The 19,334-nt window shown below is 45.0% G+C and overlaps 1 protein-coding gene across 3 annotated transcripts in view; it reads right to left on the bottom strand.

Moving 5' to 3' along the window:
• Positions 1-16,835, bottom strand: part of SAMD12 (sterile alpha motif domain containing 12) — a 202,676-nt gene extending 185,841 nt beyond the window's left edge. For all 3 annotated transcript variants that reach the window (XM_053395393.1, XM_053395392.1, XM_053395394.1), the window contains exons 1-2: positions 16,709-16,835; positions 1,184-1,362 (exon numbers count right to left, since the gene is read on the bottom strand). In XM_053395393.1, coding sequence (XP_053251368.1) covers positions 1,184-1,362; positions 16,709-16,721 — 192 coding nt within the window. In that variant the 5' untranslated portion in view covers positions 16,722-16,835. The remainder of the gene's footprint in view (positions 1-1,183; positions 1,363-16,708) is intronic.
• Positions 16,836-19,334: the final 2,499 nt, after the last annotated feature.

Genomic DNA, 19,334 nt, shown 5'->3' with positions numbered 1-19,334 from the left:
CCTAATTGTGAAAAACCCATTTGAATTAGCCTATTGATTGCTCATTTGTTAGCCGGCCAGCATCAAATATGTTCTGAGACTGGCTGTGTCCCAGCAGGACGGATCTCACTCTGGATCATTCCGATAAAAAGAGGGAAAGGTTCCGTTGCAGCTGCTTTGCTTTCTATGGACATTAACTCTCTGTACCTCCAAAAGCAAACTTAAGCCAAAGAAAGGAAAAGAAATACAGTACAGCTTTCAGCACCTTCAGGAACATAGTAAGCTGCTATTTGCACCAGGTGAGATTGTCCATCTAGCCGGCTATTGAATGGCATGATCCAATTCTCCGAAGTCTTAGATGTTTTTTACACCACCTGACAGCTGATCTTTTTAGCTGGAGATGACGAGGTTTGAACCCGGGACCTTCTGCACACAAAGCCAATGTTCTGCCACTGAGCAGTGGTGCATCTCTAAGCACCTTTTCCCGGACAGCTTGGCTATCCAAGACCCTTTTCGCTAGTAAAAGATTCCATCAACGTTGTCTCCGAACATTTTTACACATTGCTTGGAAAGACAGGCGAATTAATGCCAGTGTACTGGAAGAAGCAAAGATCACCAGTGTCAAAGCAATGATTCTTCAACATCAACTTCGTTGGACTGGTCATGTTGTGTGGATGCCTGATGATTGTCTTCCAAAGCAACTACTCTATTCCAAACTTAAAAATGAAAAACGTAATGCTGGTGGTCAACAAAAGAGGTTTAAAGATTCTCTCAAGGCAAATCTGAAAAAATGTAGTATAAACACCGACAACTGGGAAACACTGGCCTGTGCACGCTCCAATTGGAGAACAACCTTTACCAAAGGTGTGATGGGCTTTGAAGACGCTCAAACTCAGGACGTAAGGGAGAAATGTGCTAAGAGGAAGGCACGCTTGGCAAATCTACACCGTGATCATCTCCTGCCAGGAAACCTATGTCCCCACTGTGGAAGGACGTGTGGATCCAGAATTGGCCTCCGCAGTCACTTACGGACTCATTGTTAAAACTGCGTTTATGGAAGACAAACTTACTCAGCTACGAGTGATCGCCAAAGAAAGAAAGAAGAAGAGATTGAGCTTGAAACATTCTGCATAGAGGTACGTCCACTCACCACTTAGTACAGACCCTCCTTCTGAATATAAATGTACCATTAGGCCATGCCTACCTTAGATGATTCTGGCTCCCCGTGCTGTCTCTTCGGTGTTCCTTTGGACTCGAGCAACTTGGAAGAACTCTCCTTCTTATGGGAGGATGAGTCCACTCTCTCGCCTTCAAGTTGCAGGTTAATTCCTTCCGTGTGGACGGAGAGATCAATACCATTTGGATTTAGACTGCAATGGATAGCTGGAAGAAGGAATTGCAATGAGTCTGGAGCGTAGGAAGGGACAACATGAAAGGTTTTCCACATTCTGTCGCACTCTAGCATCACATGAGGAAACGAAAGCCAGGGCATGCATCTTTATAATCTATGAGATGTAGGCTATTTATTTATTTCATAAAAAGTATACACTATTCAACTGCAGAAGAACCCTCAAAGAGGATCACAAAAAGATAAAATAATACAATCATCAAAATAAAAGTTTACAGCAATAATTTGAAACATACAGAGAGTTAAAACAACAACAGACTACAACAGGTCAAGACTCATCACAGCTTTCTAAGCATGTGGGTAGGCTTGTCTTAAATAAGAAATGCTTTATAGCAGGCACCCAAAAAATACAGTGAAGGCAACTGATTGATATCAATAGGCAGGGAGTCCCTAAGTTTAGGAGCTGACACACAAAACAACTGAGTTCTTACAAATGTGGAGCAGGTATCATATGTGGCCAATTCCACTGATCGAAGCAGACAAGTGGGCACATAAGGGGTAAACTGATCTCAAGTTGTTAAGGGCTTTGTATACTAATAGCGGGACGCGGGTGGCGCTGTGGGTTAAACCACAGAGCCTAGGACTTGCCGATCGGAAGGTTGGCGGTTCGAATCCCCGCGATGGGGTGAGCTCCCGTTGCTCGGTCCCAGCTCCTGCCAACCTAGCAGTTCGAAAGCACGTCAAAGTGCAAGTAGATAAATAGGTACCACTCCAGCGGGAAGGTAAACGCCGTTTCCGTGCGCTGCTCTGCTACGCCAGAAGAGGCTTAGTCATGCTGGCCACATGACCCGGAAGCTGTACGCCGGCTCCCTCAGCCAATAAAGCGAGATGAGCGCAGAAACCCCAGAGTCGGTCATGACTGGACCTAATGGTAAAGGGTAGCTTTACCTTTACCTTATACTAATAGCAATACAGTGGTACCTTGGTTCTCAAACGCCTTGGTACTCAATCAACTTGGAACCCAAACACTGTAAACCCAGAAGTAAGTGTTTTGGTTTGCGAACTTCTTTTGGAAGCCGAACATGCTCCGTTTTGAGTGCCACACTTCCATTTTGAGTGTTACGCTGAGGTCTGCCTGTTTTTGCTATTTATTTTGCGTTTTTGTTTTTGCGGCTTCTTTGTTTTGTTTTTGTGACTGTATAGAACCCAGTTCAGCTACTAATTGATTGACTGATTGTGTGACTGCAGTCCATTGTTTATTGCTTTCATTTATTGGATCAATGGTCTCGTTAGATAGTAAAATTCACGTTAAATTGCTGTTTTAGGGGTTGTTTTTAAAATTCTGGAATGGATTCATCCATTTTGCATTACTTTCTATGGGAAAGTGCGCCTTCGTTTTGGAACACTTTGGTTTTGGAATGGGCTTCCGGAATGGGTTAAGTTTGAGAACCAAGGTGCAACTGTATCTTGAACGTGGCCCAAGAACAGATCAGCAACCAGTGCAGATCTCTGAGCACAGGAGTTGTATGCTGACAAGACTACGCAACTTGTTGTGAGGGAGAACAAGACGGTTCACACTTTACCCTGAACACAAGCTGACTCTACACACATACTTGCATTTGTGTGAAAGACTGGACGCCTATTGAGTACAGTGGTACCTCGGGTTAAGAACTTAGATCGTTCTGGAAGTTTCTTAAACTGAAACTGTTCTTAACCTGAAGTACCACTTTAGCTAATGGGGCCTCCCGCTGCTGCCGTGCTGCCGTTGTGCGATTTCTGTTCTCAACCTGAAGCACAGTTCATAACCCGAGGTACTATTTCTGGGTTAGCGGAGTCTGTAACCTGAAGTGTCTGTAACCTGAGGTACCACTGTGGACCATGCAGTCTAATGTTACACACGAATGGCTGTACAGGTGTCCTGTTCAACTAGTTGTACTGCACAGATTGTACACTTGTTGAATATGACATGTGAGACCCCTGAAGCATTTGCTGTTGCTCTGCCTTAACCCTGTTTCTTCATCCTTTAGACATTTACAGGATTTACAGCATGTATTGCGAACGCATGTATTTCTTGACATAAGCCAATTAGATGTGGTGTCATTAGACGACGACGGATCCAGCAGGAGGATTTCTTCTGTACAATCTAAGTAATGTTATTCATAGTCTACAAATTGAAAAGTTATGATACATCTAACTTCTTTATTCAGGGTAACAAGGGGGAAGAAAAGCTTACATAGCCATGGCAGAATAGCAGAATGGATTAACCAGGAAAGAGCTCTTTTAAAGCCTGCACAGAGTCAAATGAGCTGCACTCTCAGCTCGCACTTTCGCAGGATTATTCTATTAACCAAATTTATTTATCCAGTTCCGTACACTAAGCCTTTTTCAAATGACAGTTCTCGGTTTCTTAAACAATTACATGGTGGGGGGCGGGGCGGAGAACAGCTTCTGCACTGAGGTAAAATTGATTGGAATTCAAATCAGTCCACATTATCCAATGTGAGATGTATTCTAAAGACTCCTATAAATGACTAAAGGTTGAAAATCCTTGAGTGAAATCTTTGAAAAATATTCCAGCCTGGCAAAAGAATTTGAGGAGGGGGTAGAGGAAGGGGGGTGGAGGTGGGCTGCCCCAGGTGTCACCACTGAGGGGGGTAACAAAATGGCGGGCGGCACTCACCGTGGGGCCTACAGCGTGCCCGAGCCACGCGTCTCTCCTGGGAGTGACGCGGAGGGCTTGGGCGCCCGCAGGCTCTAGGCTGCCCCAAACGGACCACCCGCCGCCTCCCCCTCAGCTCTAGGGTGGCTGAGTGGGAGGAGGCAGGCAGACTCCTCAGAGGCCCCACGGGGCATCCTGCCCCAGCTCGCCCCACCCCTGGGCGCAGGGCACATGTGCCACCCCAGGCGCCCGATCAGCTTGCTCCGCCGCTAAGGTGGAGGAGAGTCGTTGATGGATCTGATCTTGGAAGAGAGAGGATGTATATTTATAATAATAATAATAATTTATTATTTATACTCCACCCATCTGGCTGGGTTTCCCCAGCCACTCTGGGCGGCTTCCAACCGAATATTATCAGACAATAAAAACTTCCCTAAACAGTTGTCTTTCAAAAGTAAAATAGTTGTTTATTGCCTTGACATCTGCTGGGAGGGCGTTCCACAGGGCAGGTGCCACTACCGAGAAGGCCCTCTGCCTGGTTTCCTGTAACCTCACTTCTCGCAGCGGGGGAACCACCAGAAGGCCCTTGGTGCTGGACCTCAGTGTCCAGGCTGGATGATGGGGGTGGAGACGCTCCTTTAGGTATACAAGACCGAAGCCGTTTAGGGCTTTAAAGGTCAGCACCAACTGCTAGGTTGGCAGGAGCAGGGACCGAGCAACGGGAGCTCACCCCGTCGTGGGGATTCGAACCGCCAACCTTCTGATCGGCAAGTCCTAGGCTCTGTGGTTTAACCCACAGCGCCACCCACGTCCCAAAGTATACTGGACAGAAAATGGGATGGCTACAGTGACCACTCTTTCCTCATGTGCCATCTTGCCTCTGAGTTGGCAAGTGGGGTAAGAGCAAATTCGGCCCTTAGGCTTCCAGTTGCTGATCTTCTGATCTAGGGGGTTCCATGCTATTTGGCTCTGGTGGACAAGCAAGAAAAGGGGACACAGAATTCTTCTCATGCTTGTAGGCAGAGAGATTATGGGGGAAGATGGAGTCTGTTGCATCTTCATTTTCCAGTGCCAGCAGAAGAAAGCGGGGGAAGAATTCTTCAAAAATATTGGACACACATACAGTTTGCTCTACAATAGTTTTAAATTGAATTATTTGGATTAGGGTTGATTTAGCCCTATTGATTTCAATAGGACTAATCCGCTTAAATGCAAGTATTTCAGCTCTACTTTGGATCAGGCGGCCCCAAATCTGGCTAACATTGATTTAAAACCTGAGTAGTTTTCCACTGAATAGGCCCCCAAACCCTCCCAGACTTTCAATTATATATCTAGGATATAACTGGAAGGATCATTTGTATCAATTCTTCTTTTATTAGGGATGTGACAAACACCCCGGCTCGATTTAAATTACTGTATAACCTTCGTCCCTCTGGGGAAATTGCGAATTGCTTGGCTAGTGACTTTTGGAAATGCAGGAGTTTAATGTCACCTGCGGCTGTTGCAGATCCATCTGCCCCCTGCTTGGCTGACCAATTAGCTTGGTTTGGAAATCTCTATTTTTGGTTGTCCTCTGAGGTCACAGCGCGGACCCCGGAGGCCTGCAGAGAATGCCTTCGTAGGCTTTTCTCTCAGGCAGGGAATCCTCCAGGGGCGTCCGCGTGTGGGTTAAGGCTGGCTATCTGCTATAAAAGAATATTAATCCAATTCCACATATTAGGAGGCTTCATGTGGAGGAGGGTAACAACAGCCAGGCACATAAAATCCAACTATTCTGGACAACAGCCTTACGAGAAATATATAAAATAACTAAGCAAGTATTAGACATCACCCCAGAATTGGCCCTACTAAACATCTTCCAAGACAACAATGCCCATTTACACCACAAAGCACTCATAACCCACCTACTTTCAGCAGCCAGAAACACTATAACCAGACACTGGAGAGACCTGTCAGGAGTAAGCATGGACCAATGGTACCAAATAGTATGGGAAACAGCCCTACTAGAAAAATTAACCAATAAACTGAAACTGACACGGGGACAAACAGAAGAAGACGCCTTTACCCCGGTATGGCTCCCCTTTATCACATACACAGCCCAACAAGACAACGACAAAAATCCACCAACAGCATACAAATCAATATGGCTAACCTGATCCAAAACACCCACCCACCCCACTCACACATGAAAACAAAGACCACCACAGCCAACCACAAACAAACAACCACACCCTAGGCCAACCCCAACCTCTCTCACCACCAAAGGAACACAAGTGAACAGCAGAGAACCTGCACGAGTAACGCTGACACCAAACCCTACATACATTAAGCAAAATAGAAACATCGCCACCTGACCCCACCCATCTTCCCCCAAACCCCTTTTCTTCCTAATGTCTCAACAAATGAAACTGATTTGTAAAAATGTTACATGGAAAAAATTCGAGAGACATTACACATACTTCTGTAAAACAAGAAAATCTTTAATAAAAAACAAAACAAAACAAAACAAGTATACAGTGGTATCTCGGGTTAAGTACTTGATGCGTTCCGAAGGTCCGTTCTTAACCTGAAACTGTTCTTAACCTGAAGCACCACTTTAGCTAAGTGCAATTTTATGTACCCTGTGTGATTTTATGTACCCTGTACTATTTTTACCTGTTGTTAGCCACGCTGAGCCTGGCTTTGGCCGGGGAGGGCGGGATACAAAATAATAATAATAATAATAATAATAATAATAATAATAATAATAATTGCAATTCTATCTTCTGCAAGCTCTGCCATTGCAATTGAGCTTCATTCCACTGAGACTGGTATCTCCAAGACCCTGAACTTCCTGCCTGCAATAATTCAGAACTGACAAGATGATGACAAGACTCCATGGAGTTACTTTCACTAGATACCCTTCAGATCATTTGATTATTTATTATTATTCCAAACTGCCCTATATCTAGTTTAGATCCACAGACAGGTATACAAATACTGTTTCACAGTTTCCTTGAGAACGTGCTTATCCAAATTTGTTTATCACCGCAAACCTTCCGCTATGCAGCAGAGAAAATATAATTGCAAACATTTTAACAAAGATTTTTTTTAAAAAAAGCTTTCTGCTATTGGTTCTGACCTATTTCTTTCACTTTGACTGGAAGGAAGGAAGCAGTTAAAGGAACACTGTTGAAACTCCAAGCTCTATAAATAGAGTTTCCTTGGCAGCTGTCTCAATGGGCTCATATTTAAAGACGGCCTGTATACTTCTTCTTAACCGCCTCCCAAATTATCCTTGTTAGAATGTAAAATAAGAAACGCAAACACCTTACACCACACTAAGTCAAGACAATGTTGCTCCTATAACCATGAGAGATTGACAGCCTTGACCTCTTACTGTGCTGGCAGCAATCAGTATATCATCCCCATACTGTTCAAGTATAGTACATACTGTGCAATCCAGAGTTTCCCAACCTGTTAACACTTAGGGCACCGCGTTTTCCTGCTTCCTTAAAGTTAGAGGCACAGGTCACCTGACAAATACACTGTAAGTATCCTCCTTGCAGCTTCAAGATAGCCCAGCTAAAACTCCTCTCAGCATCACGCTCTCCCCTTCATCCAGGAATGGTGATGCTCCTGGAAGGTTTCTCCTCCTTCTGGAGGGGAGGGGTTGTGAGCGGGAGCAACTTCCCGCATCTCCTGATTGCTTCTGCTGCCGTAGCCAAGCCTTCCAGCCGACCAATAGGGCCGGCTGGTGGGCGGGGCTAACCGCATTTAAACAGCTGCGGCAGCCCTCAGTTCGCAGTCAGGTTCCTGCTTTCATTGCATCTCCTGCCCTCCCTTCCTTTTAGGTCAGCTTCCTTTGCGTATTGACCTAGCTATGGACTTTGGTTAGTTGCCTTGGTTGCCCAAGGGGCCTGGTAGGACATTTTTATCCATTTGGCAAATTGGCACCAGCCTCTTGGTTTCTTCGCTTGTAGCAATTCGTCACAACTTTCTGGTATTGGCGGTTAGGCATTGGAATATGTGTGCTGTGTTGGAGGATTGGGTATGAGCCATCATCTACCCCTCTTTTGGGTATTCCATTAAAGGAATCCGGCGGTCGTGGATCCTGTCCAATGCCCTGCTGGTGGCTAGGGCCATGTTATGACCCCTGGTGACGTCATGGGGGAGCTTCCAGTTGTATTTGCATCAACAAGCTCCTCCCATTGGTTGTTAACATGACTCCCTGCTGAGCGGGGTGGAGTCATGTATTCGTGTTTCATCCAATGCCTAAGCCAATACTACTCACATGCTGTAACCAATAAAAGTTGTGGCCTAATTTTGCCCATTAACCTAAAATAATGTGTCTTGGTATCTTATTTATAATCCTATGCAGGTGGCGGGTCCTTGACTCACAAGTCCTCCTTCTCCCAGTGCATATGAACTCTCCTATGAGCAGCACTGAAGAATCCTGGTGCATTGGCGAACCTGTGGCCCTACAGGTGCTGGGGGACTACAACTCCCATCAGCCATGGCCAACAAGGCCAACAGTTAGGCATTACGGGACCTGGAATCCAAAAATTCCTCTATTAAGGCCACAGGTTCCCCAGCCCCACACTTCAGTCTTCTGGGTTTAATGCAGGGAAGTGGTAGCAGAGGTGGATTTAGCCCAGCTTCTGGAAGGAGGTGGTAGGACTCTAGGATGTTGCCAGAGCCTCATACCGCCTTCCCAAAGCCTTGCACCTCCCTTACCAAGCTTTGGGAAGGCACAGTGAGTGCTGGAGGTGGTGTCCAATGTTGGCTTTGCACAGGGTGCCATATTACCAAGGTCCACCCCTGTTGGTAGCAAGGGAAAATAGAAGTTTGGCTAGGAATACTTGGGGACCCCTGTGCATGGGACGATCTTGCTCCCAAAGGCATAGAACATTCAATGGTCCCAGCTTGGTGGCTTGATCTTAAGAGACATGCTTCCACCCTTCTCAGTTTGAGAAGTACTACATGCCTAGAAGGTACATTTTATCATATGTGGTGGGATTGCAAAAAGGCAAAAGCTTATTGGGAAATGATATATAATGAGTTGAAGAAAATGTTGAAAATAACTTTTGCAAAAAAAAACAACCAGAAGCCTTTCTACTAGGTATCTTAGGCCAAGATATACCAAAAGAAAAGAGGACTCTATTTATGTATGCCACTATGGCTGCGAGAATATTGATTGCACAAAACTGGAAGACTGGAGAAACGCCAACTAAAGAACAATTGCAAGAGAAGTTGATGAACTATGCAGAACTGGCAAAAATGACAGACAATGAGAAAAAGACAACAGTGACTTTGAAAAAGAATGGGAACCATTTCTATTATATTTGCAGAAACAAAGAAAGTCTATAGACTTGATGGCAGGATTTAAATAAACATTCACATCGTTAGTATTAGAAAATGTGTAGATGATAGAGAAATAATATGGTGTACTTATTTTCATCTTTATGTTTTTAGGTTAGATATTATTATATAAATATGTTATTAGTACTTTTTCTTTTAGGAGGTAGCAAGGTGGGTGAAAGGAGAAACAAACCAGAAGCGGAAGTTGGGGGAAGCCTAGGAGGGGAGGGAGGGAGGAATGAATACCGTGGATTCCGGCGTATTAGGCAACTGGGCGTATTAGATGGGGGTCGTCTTATAAGCCAAGTCTTCTACGCTGGGCAGCAGCAGTGGGCGGGCTCCATGCCGGGAGAAAGTCATGTTGTTGTTTAGTCGTGTCCGACTGTTCGTGACCCCATGGACCAGAGCACGCCAGGCACTCCTGTCTTCCACTGCCTCCTGCAGTTTGGTCAGACTCATGTTTGTAGCTTCGAGAACACTGTCCAACCATCTTGTCCTCTGTCGTCCCCTTCTCCTTGTGCCCTCCATCTTTCCCATTATCAGGGTCTTTTCCAGGGAGTCTTCTCTTCTCATGAGATGGCCAAAGTATTGGAGCCTCAGCTTCACGATTTGTCCTTCCAGTGAGCACTCAGGGCTGATTTCCTTAAGAATGGAGAGGTTTGATCTTCTTGCAGTCCATGGGACTCTCAAGAGTCTCCTCCAGCACCATAACTCAAAAGCATCAATTCTTTGGCGATCAGCCTTCTTTATGGTCCAGCTCTCACTTCCATACATCACTACTGGGAAGACCATGGCTTTAACTATACGGACCTTGTTTGTCCATGGAGTTTTCTTGGCAGGGATACTGGAGTGGCTTGCAGGTTCCTGCTCCACGTGGATCACGTTTGGTCAAAACTCTCCACTATGACCTGTCCATCTTGGGTGGCCCTGCACAGCATAGCTCATAGCTTCTCTGAGTTATTCAAGCCCCTTCGCCACAGCAAGGCAGTGATCCATGAAGGGGGAGAAAGTCATACCTGGCATATAAGATGACCCCCAACTTTTTAACCTCTTTTCCGGGGTTAAGAAGTCGTCTTATACGCTGGAATCTACAGTAGTAAATGTTATGGATATGAGATGTATGTAATGAATGAAAAAGAAAACTGAATAAAAATTTTAAAAGAGAGCGAGAGAAGTACTACATGCCTCAAACATTCTGCTTCCCAACTGCAAGGCCCTCTTTCAGTCTTCCCCACCCTAGTGCCCTCCAGATGTGTTAAGCTACAACTCCTTGGTTATTGGCTATGCTTCCTAGGGCTGATGGGATCTGGAGTCAAAAACAGCTGGAGGGCACCAGGCTTTGGAAGTTTGCCCAGCCTGAATGCCAAGGGTGGTTCTTCTTCATGAAGCTTGAAATATTTCCTGTTGCTATTTGGAGCAGACAGTTTAAGAAACCAGAATGCACAGTTCAAGAATACACACAACAAGGTGCAGCCCCTGGATTAAACTCGCTCTTCCTTGAGCAGAAAGAATGGGGAAGTAGCCAAAGAAAACAGAGAACAGAGAAGCTAAAATGCAAATATTTCTATGCCCACAATCACAAATTCACTGTCTTGTCCACAAAGGTGTGTTTGTGCCTGAATGGACTGCAGATTAATTGGTCGTTTAAATGTGTGAATCCAACCCCACTAGACAACAATTTCTTATCAGCTCAACCAACAATAATTTCCTAAAGAATTCAACAACAAAGCATCAAGTATTGGCCCAATTAGGACAATCAATAAACCAGCCAAGATATTTACAAGCATTTGGGCATGCACACAGCCTGTTAGTCCTCCTGTCACACAAGCTGAAAACAAACCAATATGTCTTTCATTAGCCATTGTTTCCCACTCTAGCCAAACTAGAAAAAAATGCTGTCACTGACACCAACCTCAGAGCAAGTCATGATATTAAGCCAGTTTCAAGCCATGGGTCACCATCCTGGCTTGTTCTTAAGATGGAAACAATCTTTTCCCAGCTTGAAATGGTGATTGCCATACGTCTGAATTTTCTCACTGCGGTCGGCAGCAGTGTCCGGGTGGAAATCGGGAAAATGTCCAGGAAAAACTGGATGTATGGCAGCCTATATTGGCAGTGCCATTTTTTGCCGTTTCCCCATAAAAATAGCTCAACATTTTCACTGTTTGAAATATGCTAAGCCTAGATTAAGGCTTCCTTTTGGCTTATGGGAAGAGAGGTGCCAAACTGCTAAGAGCATGGACAAACCAAGGCACATTCATCTCCACTTATAAAGAATACACATTTGTCCCATTGAACTAAATGGGGCTTAGTTCTGAACAGGCATGCAGGGGATACACATACATGTGGATTAGCCCCAGGCTTCAATTGAGAATGTAATTTACTGCCATGTACAAGTTAAGATTGGGACGCAGGTGGTGCTGTGGGTTAAACCACAGACGGGGTGCGCTCCCGTTGCTCAGTCCCTGCTCCTGCCAACCTAGCAATTCGAAAGCACGTCAAAGTGCAAGTAGATAAATAGGTACCACTCCAGCGGGAAGGTAAACGCCGTTTCCGTGCACTGCTCTGGTTCGCCAGAAGCGGCTTAGTCATGGTGGCCACATGATCCGGAAGCTGTACACTGGCTCCCTCGGCCAATAAAGCGAGATGAGCGCCGCAACCCCAGAGTTGGCCACGACTGGCCCTAATGGTCAGGGGTCCCTTTACCTTTACTTTACAAGTTAAGATCTTTCTTTACACAAGGCCTTTTGGTTGACTTAAGTTTATCTCTCTTGTTTCAGTTTACTCCTTTTTAAAGCTGTGTGATTTGCAGGTTGTTTTCTTTTTTTAAAAAAGTACTGTTCTTAACTTGGGATTGAGCTCTATCTCGGCGGTCTTATGTGTAACTGAGAGGTAAGATAAAAAATTTAAATAAATAAATCCCAGACTACAGAAATTAGAGCAAGTATAGGCAAACTCGCCCTCCAGATGTTTTGGGACTACAATTCCCATCACCCCTGACCACTGGTCCTGTTAGCTAGGGATCATGGGAGTTGTTGTCCCAAAACATCTGGAGGGCCAAGTTTGCCTGTGCCTGAATTGGAGTATTTATTGTCTCATTGGAATGAGTCCAGGACAGTGTAATCCTATTTATGTAATCCCATTTATGTTTACTAAGAGTAAATCCCATTACATTCAGTAAGGCTTACTCCCAGGTAAGTACGTAGCCCTAACTAGGTTTGAAATAAAAACTGCACTTTCTTTTTTCCCCTATGACAATTCCCACAGCAGAAGAGATAAGCCACTCCTTTGAAGTTAAAAACAGCCAGTCTCTTCAGCAATGGAAACATGCCTATCCCATCAGATATGTCCCTTCTTTGGATCCAAATCAATGGGACCACCTTTCATGTTGCAGTGCCAAAGTGGTGGAACAAGCTCACTTGAGGTGTACCCAATTTGGTTTTACAGAGAGAGAAAAGATATAAAGCCTACCATTTTAGACTGGTTTTTAAAAAGCATTTATTTTCCAGAAAGAACTTAGAACTAGTTCACTTTTTTTAACACATTCATATGTTTTTATACTATCTTTTGCAGAATATTGCTCTTCTTGTCTTTTTTCTTTTTTTGCCCACCTTCAATTTTAATTCTATGGCTTATGTTCACAGGCTGGGATTCTAGAGTTCAGCATGTCCAAAGGGCCTTGGGGCTTGTATTTTTCAAGCAGTGCCCCATGTTGCTTTTGAAAATAAGATTGCAAAGATATGGGATAAGATAAAGGGTATGGGTAATCTATTAGGAGTACCTAAAGTATTTGAGTCTCAGTGACATTTTTTTAAAAGTTTGATTGTATCATTTTGCACTTTTATATTGTTTGTATAAGAGGTGTAGAGCTAAATAAATTTTAAAAAATTAAAATGTCATAAAAAAAATTAAGAGTTTGTCACTATTGGCATAAAAGTTGAGTCTCCAAAATTTCATTTAATATTTCAGGATTAGCAGCAGGGGGGAGAAATAAAGAGAACTGACAGAAACAGAGAGAGAAAAGAACAAAGGTGATTTCTACAGAAAATGATGCAGGTGGCAGAAAAGGGAAGAATTAAAATAACCTGATAACCATTCTAAAAATAATATTAATGATTATCGTTGTTTTGTTTCAGTCCATATATTCTCATGGACAGCAACATGTTAGTTTTGTAAAAGGACTCACTAAAAAGGTAGTCAAATGCAAAAGATGAGACTCCTGCACCTTTTATCATTCTTATTTTTTATTACTCCTGCACCTTTAATAGAGATGTATAATAAGGAATTTCAGCATATTATTATTATTATTATTATTATTATTATTATTATTATTTCCATTTATATACCACCCTTTATCAAAAGATCTCAGGTCGGTGTACAACATTCGAAACGCATTACAAAACATCAATGATAAAACAGAGTAGAAAGCATACCGACAGACAGCCTAATATCACTATCATAACTAAACTCTCCCCAGAAAAAATGCGGCTTGCTCAACTATTAAAGGTGCAGGAGGCGCTGCCCCCCCCCAACAGGGTCAAAGCTTTCTATGCTAAGGCCTATACTATAAGGTTGTGTACTCTATTACTAGAGTATTGGTTGGTTGTTCATTTCTGGGCCAATTCGGAAAGGAATTGTGGTTAAAGCCCTAAACAGCTTAGGCCCAAAATTATCAGGGAGACCTTCTCAAGGGCTAAAATTCAGCAGAGGGGACCTTTTTAGTCGTTCCTTCACCTTGAGAAGCTCAGGGATGATGGTGGTAGCCCAACAGAGGGCATTATCTGGGGCAGCCCCTAAGCTATGGGGTGCCTCTCCACAAAGGCGCATCTCGCACCTTCGGTTTACAGCATGGGTAGGCAATCTAAGACCCGGGGGCCGGATCCAGCCCAATCGCCTTCTAAATTCAGCCCGCGGACGGTCCGGGAATCAGCGTGTTTTTACATGAGTAGAATGTGTCCTTTTATTTAAAATGTTATTTGTAGGGCCTGCCTGGTATTTTTACATCTCTGGGTTATTTGTGGGGCATATGAATTCGTTCTAACCCCCCCCCCCAAATAGTCCGGCTCCCCACAAGGTCTGAGGGACAGTGGACCGGCCCCTGCTGAAAAAGTTTGCTGACCCCGGTTTACAGCTTTGGTTATACGCTGAAGATGCAACTCTTCACCCTTGCATTTGACGCTTGAGATACACCGTGAGATACAATCAATCAATCTTTTTATTTGTATGTTGCCTTTCCAAAGTTAAAACTATGCTCAAGGTGGCTTACAATGTATATAAAAAACCATAACTACAAACATAAAAGGAGTTGTAAATAATAAACAAAACTTCAAAAATTACACAACCAAACTGAACAACTTCCACACGAATCCAAAAGAAAGATACAAAAAATGAGTATCAACAGCAACTGTACCCCCCTCCAACAAACCCCCCCCAACAACGCCCCAACCTGAGGTGGATAAATAAGCCGTTAGCATGCATGTTTGCATGCATATTTGAAAGCACCTCAAAATGTGCATTCCATGCAAAACAACATGGTGCTGAATAGACGGGGTCCTTATTCAGAGGTGCATTTACGTCCATAGTTTGCCATCCTAAGTAATTTATGCATACAAGATGCAGATCTCCTACATAGGATCAGGGCAACTGAATGCAGATGTTGCTGAACATCCCAGAACTCCCACCAGCCCCAGCAAGGATGGCCAGCGGACAGGCATAATGGGGAGATACAGCTCCACAACATCTGGCAGAGTCTGTGTTTCCCCACGACGGAGAACTGCTTTGAGCAACTTTTCAGAAAATATCATAAGCTGATGGTGGTATACTTGAGATACCTTGTGTGAACTGTTCCTGATGCTGTATTTTACATTGTTGTGACCTGCCCTGCAACCTCGTGGTGAAGGCAGGTATTAGATATATTATTATTATTATTATTATTATTATTATTATTATTATTATTATTATTATTATATCGTAGGCCCCAATTCACACAGGGCACCTACAAGGCCCACTGGCAGTAATGCAGAATTCACCCAACACCCTAGAATAATATTTCTGTGAAATATAAGTAATGGCGGGCAAGTTGGTCTTCCTGTCTGCTTGCTCACCATCACAGGGTTTTTTCACATAACAGGGGTGCCAACATGAATAAAATGGGGGGGCAGGTAAGACCCATCCCACATAATCAATCACAATATGTGGCACTTGCACACAACATTTGAATGGCAATGCCCATCAACTTTTGGGCGGGCAGCCCCCTCAAATGTTTTACTGGGGGAGCCAAAGGCACCTTGGGCCCTAGGAGTTGCTTCCCATGTCACCAAACAACCACCAATAATTTTTTGAGGCACCCCCTGGGCCTTCGTTTGAAAAACCATGGCTCAAACCTACTTCACAGGTTTCAAACCCTCTTCCCAAAGCAGCTCGCGGGCACCGAAAACTCCCTTCTGTGTTTGACATTACAGAAAGGAGATATCTAACTTCCAAGGCCCCATGAACAAATTGCTGTTCAGGTGCAGCTCATCTGATGCAGCTGTGCGGAAATCCTGGGCCTTTTCTGATCCCTAAAACCAAATGGGCCCTCTGCGCATGTTCAACGGCGCTATTTAACTGCCGCATATCCCCAAATCAGCTGCAAAACCTAAACCTTAGCGTCTTTTTAAGGCTCAAGAGCTTACACAGAGACCAACTTTGTGAAGCTGGGTAATGGGAATAAGATTTGTAAGAGTACTTGAAGATGTTGAAAAGAGATACAGGGCTTCAACTAATGCAATTAATTAATTATTATTATTATTATTATTATTATTATTATTATTTTGGTGGGGAAGCATGCAGCAGGAGAGAAGGGGTTTTCTATCAGAAACTACCTTTTTTACAGCAAGGCTGCTGTTTCTGACAGAAACCCCCCTCTATCCTGTGCTGCATGCTCCCCCCTAATAATAATAATAATAATAATAATAATAATAGCTTTCAGAGAGGGGTCGGGCAAGCATGGGGGAAGGGAAGCAACGGTGCGTCTCCGACCAGGTGGGATGCTTCCACTGGCAACCCTTCCTGGCATGCATGAGAGGGGCAGCGGCGGCGTTGACCCTTTTTTCGGGCACATGACGACCCACCCCCTTCCGCTTGCAAAATCTCCCATTCCTGTGCATTTGGAGCATTTTGCAACGGTGGGCTCCTTCCCTCGCCCCTCTCCACCTGAAGGATGCCTTCCCACCCCCACCCCACCCCCCGCTTCCTAGCCCAGCTCCTGGGGCTTCGCCTCCTCCAGGTGAGCGCCAAGGAAAAGACATGGAGGTGGGTGCAAGGAAGGCGGTGCATCAGGAAGCAGGAGCGGCCGCCCCTGGCTTTGCAAAAGGGAAAGGCAGGAGGACTGCAGCCCTTACCTTCCACAGCCATTCTCTCAGAGCTTGCTTAGGGCATGCATAGTTCGCCTGCCAAGGGATGCTGCTTCTGCTTCTCCTTCTCCTCCCCTCTTCCCCACCCCTTCTTCCTCCCTTTCTCTTTTCTTCCCCCTCCACTGTTTTCTCTTTTTTCCTCGTCTGCAACCAAAAGAACAACCTGCAGCAAGAAAGGGTTAGCCTCGTCCCCCGGTGCAGGCTGGGAAATGTAGTCTTTTGCCCGCAGCTCGGGCGAGGCCACAAGACCCTCCATCTGCTCGCTGCAAAGTGGGCTTTGCTGCGCATGCAATGCCCAGGGCGCGCGAAGCGAAGAGGGAGCTCCGGGTTTGGAAGGGTCCCGCGACTGCAGCCCATGACTCCGGGGCTCTGAAAGCTTTTGGGGGGCAGGAAACTACAAATCCCGGCACGCCGCGCTGCGAGGTTTTTCAGGGCGACCTGGCGTGGGGCTGTTTGATTGAGGACTTCCTCGTCAAATTGGAGGAGGAGACAGGTAGAGGAGGCAAAGCGTGTCGGGCGCAGGAGGGGAAAGGCGGCTAACTAGGGCAAGAAATCGTGCCAGGCTGGAGGAGCATCTGTCGCTTCTGTGTGGCTTCACTGCAGCTGCTAGAATGCAAAACGATTCCAAAAAAACCCCCCCAAAAACCCAACACAGACGCAGGACTCTGTTTCAGCAAATATCATTGGGAGAGGGGAATTGTTATTGTTAACAACAATGTCTCCTGGTGTATGGAGACAGACAGACAGGTCGTTTATCCACAGCCAGAGGAGGAAGGAGCGCAGAGAGCAGAAACGCTATGATGCACCTGTACCTGCAAAACCGGACACCTTCACCTGCCCCACCTGCAATAAAACATGTCTCTGTTATCGACAGCCCCAGCAGGCACTGTAACTCTCTAACAGTCTGACGTCACCTTCCATTGTCTCCCAAGACAGATGGATGCCAATAATAATAATAATAGTACAGTGGTACCTCGGGTTACATATGCTTCAGGTTACAGACGCTTCAGGTTACAGTGGTACCTCGGGTTACAGATGCTTCAGGTTACATACGCTTCAGGTTACAGACTCCGCTAAGCCAGAAAGAACTTTGCTTCAGGATGAGGTCAGAAATTGTGCTCCAGCGGCGTGGCAGCAGCAGGAGGCCCCATTAGCTAAAGTGGTGCTTCAGGTTAAGAACAGTTTCAGGTTAAGAACAGACCTCCGGAACAAATTAAGTACTTTACCCGAGGTACCACTGTACAGACTCCGCTAACCCAGAAATAGTACTTCGGGTTAAGAACTTTGCTTCAGGATGAGAACAGAAATCGTGCGGCGGCGGCGGCAGGAGGCCCCATTAGCTAAAGTGGTGCTTCAGGTTAAGTACAGTTTCAGGTTAAGAATGAACCTCCAGAACAAATTAAGTTCTTAACCTGAGGTACCACTGTAATAATAGTAATAATAATAATTTGTATACCGCCCTATACCCACAAGTCTCAGGGCAGTTCACAACATAAAAACCCAGTATAAAAACACAAAGTATATTTTAAAAATGAAATAATATTAAACATATATTATGTGTTGTTTTACTCTAGCCTTCTGCTAAATTAAATGAATCCCCTTTGTTGCCTCTCAAAAATCAAGCTATGTAGAATGTTGTGTTCTTTGCAACAGAGGCTTTTAATTTATTGTGCAGCACTAAATGAGTGAATGGATAATGTGTTGAGTCAAAATAGCCTTCCCTTTTCACACACACCTCTCAAAGTAGCCCTGCAGAATTCTAACCAGGAAAATGTAGAAATCTTCTAGTGTGTATTTTATAAGACCGTCAGAATTATTTGTTTTTATTTATTTGCTTTTTACCCTGCTTTTCGCTAGACGTCTCAAAGTGGCTTGCAGAGGGTGGGAAAAGAAAAAACAACAACACTTGTGTGGCTGCTTTTCTCCATCTGCAAGCCAAATGTTCCAGTTTTAATAATACATGCTTAATTTCTGGCTACCGCTCTTTAAATATAAAAATCTGCCATTGACTTGCAGACCTGCAAAAGCCGTGTCAGGAGGTGGAAGCAGCTCAGAACAAGAGAGACATCTAGCAAGGAAGGCTTAGCTGTCTGGCCCACAAACATAGCAGTGGCTGACGCTGACAGACTGGGAGGGTAGAAAGCAGGGAGGCCAACAGTAGATGGCGCCAGAGGTAATGAGAGGCAGAGCCAACTGCTTCAGGCTTTGTTCCCATCCTACGGCTCCCTGCTGAGTTCTACAAGGGCAGCTCTGAGACCACAGCCGGCCCAGTCATTAGGCAGTGTGAGATCACTGCCTCAGACGGCAGACCCCTCTGCCCCAAATAATGGCACTCCCAAGAGTATGTTGCCTCTGCCAGTGGCCCCGACTTTGGGCAAGATCACATCCATTTGGGGTGAGTTCTGGCCCAAAATTGCACAAGATCTCACACAATTTGGGATGAGATCTCACCCCAAATCAGCATAGTCTTGCCAGAAATTGGCACTGATGGAGAAGAAGGAAATTGACAGGCACTGCCACACCCTGGACTGGTTTCAAGTAGGAAAGCAGGCAGGTGGGGGCTGACTGAGGGCAGACTGGGGTTGGGGAACAAGCTCCTCGTTCACCCTGAAAG

Source organism: Podarcis raffonei, chromosome 7, assembly GCF_027172205.1.
Source record: "Podarcis raffonei isolate rPodRaf1 chromosome 7, rPodRaf1.pri, whole genome shotgun sequence".
In the NCBI taxonomy this organism is placed as follows: Eukaryota; Metazoa; Chordata; class Lepidosauria; order Squamata; family Lacertidae; genus Podarcis; species Podarcis raffonei.
This window is presented reverse-complemented; position numbering and strand designations above follow the sequence as displayed.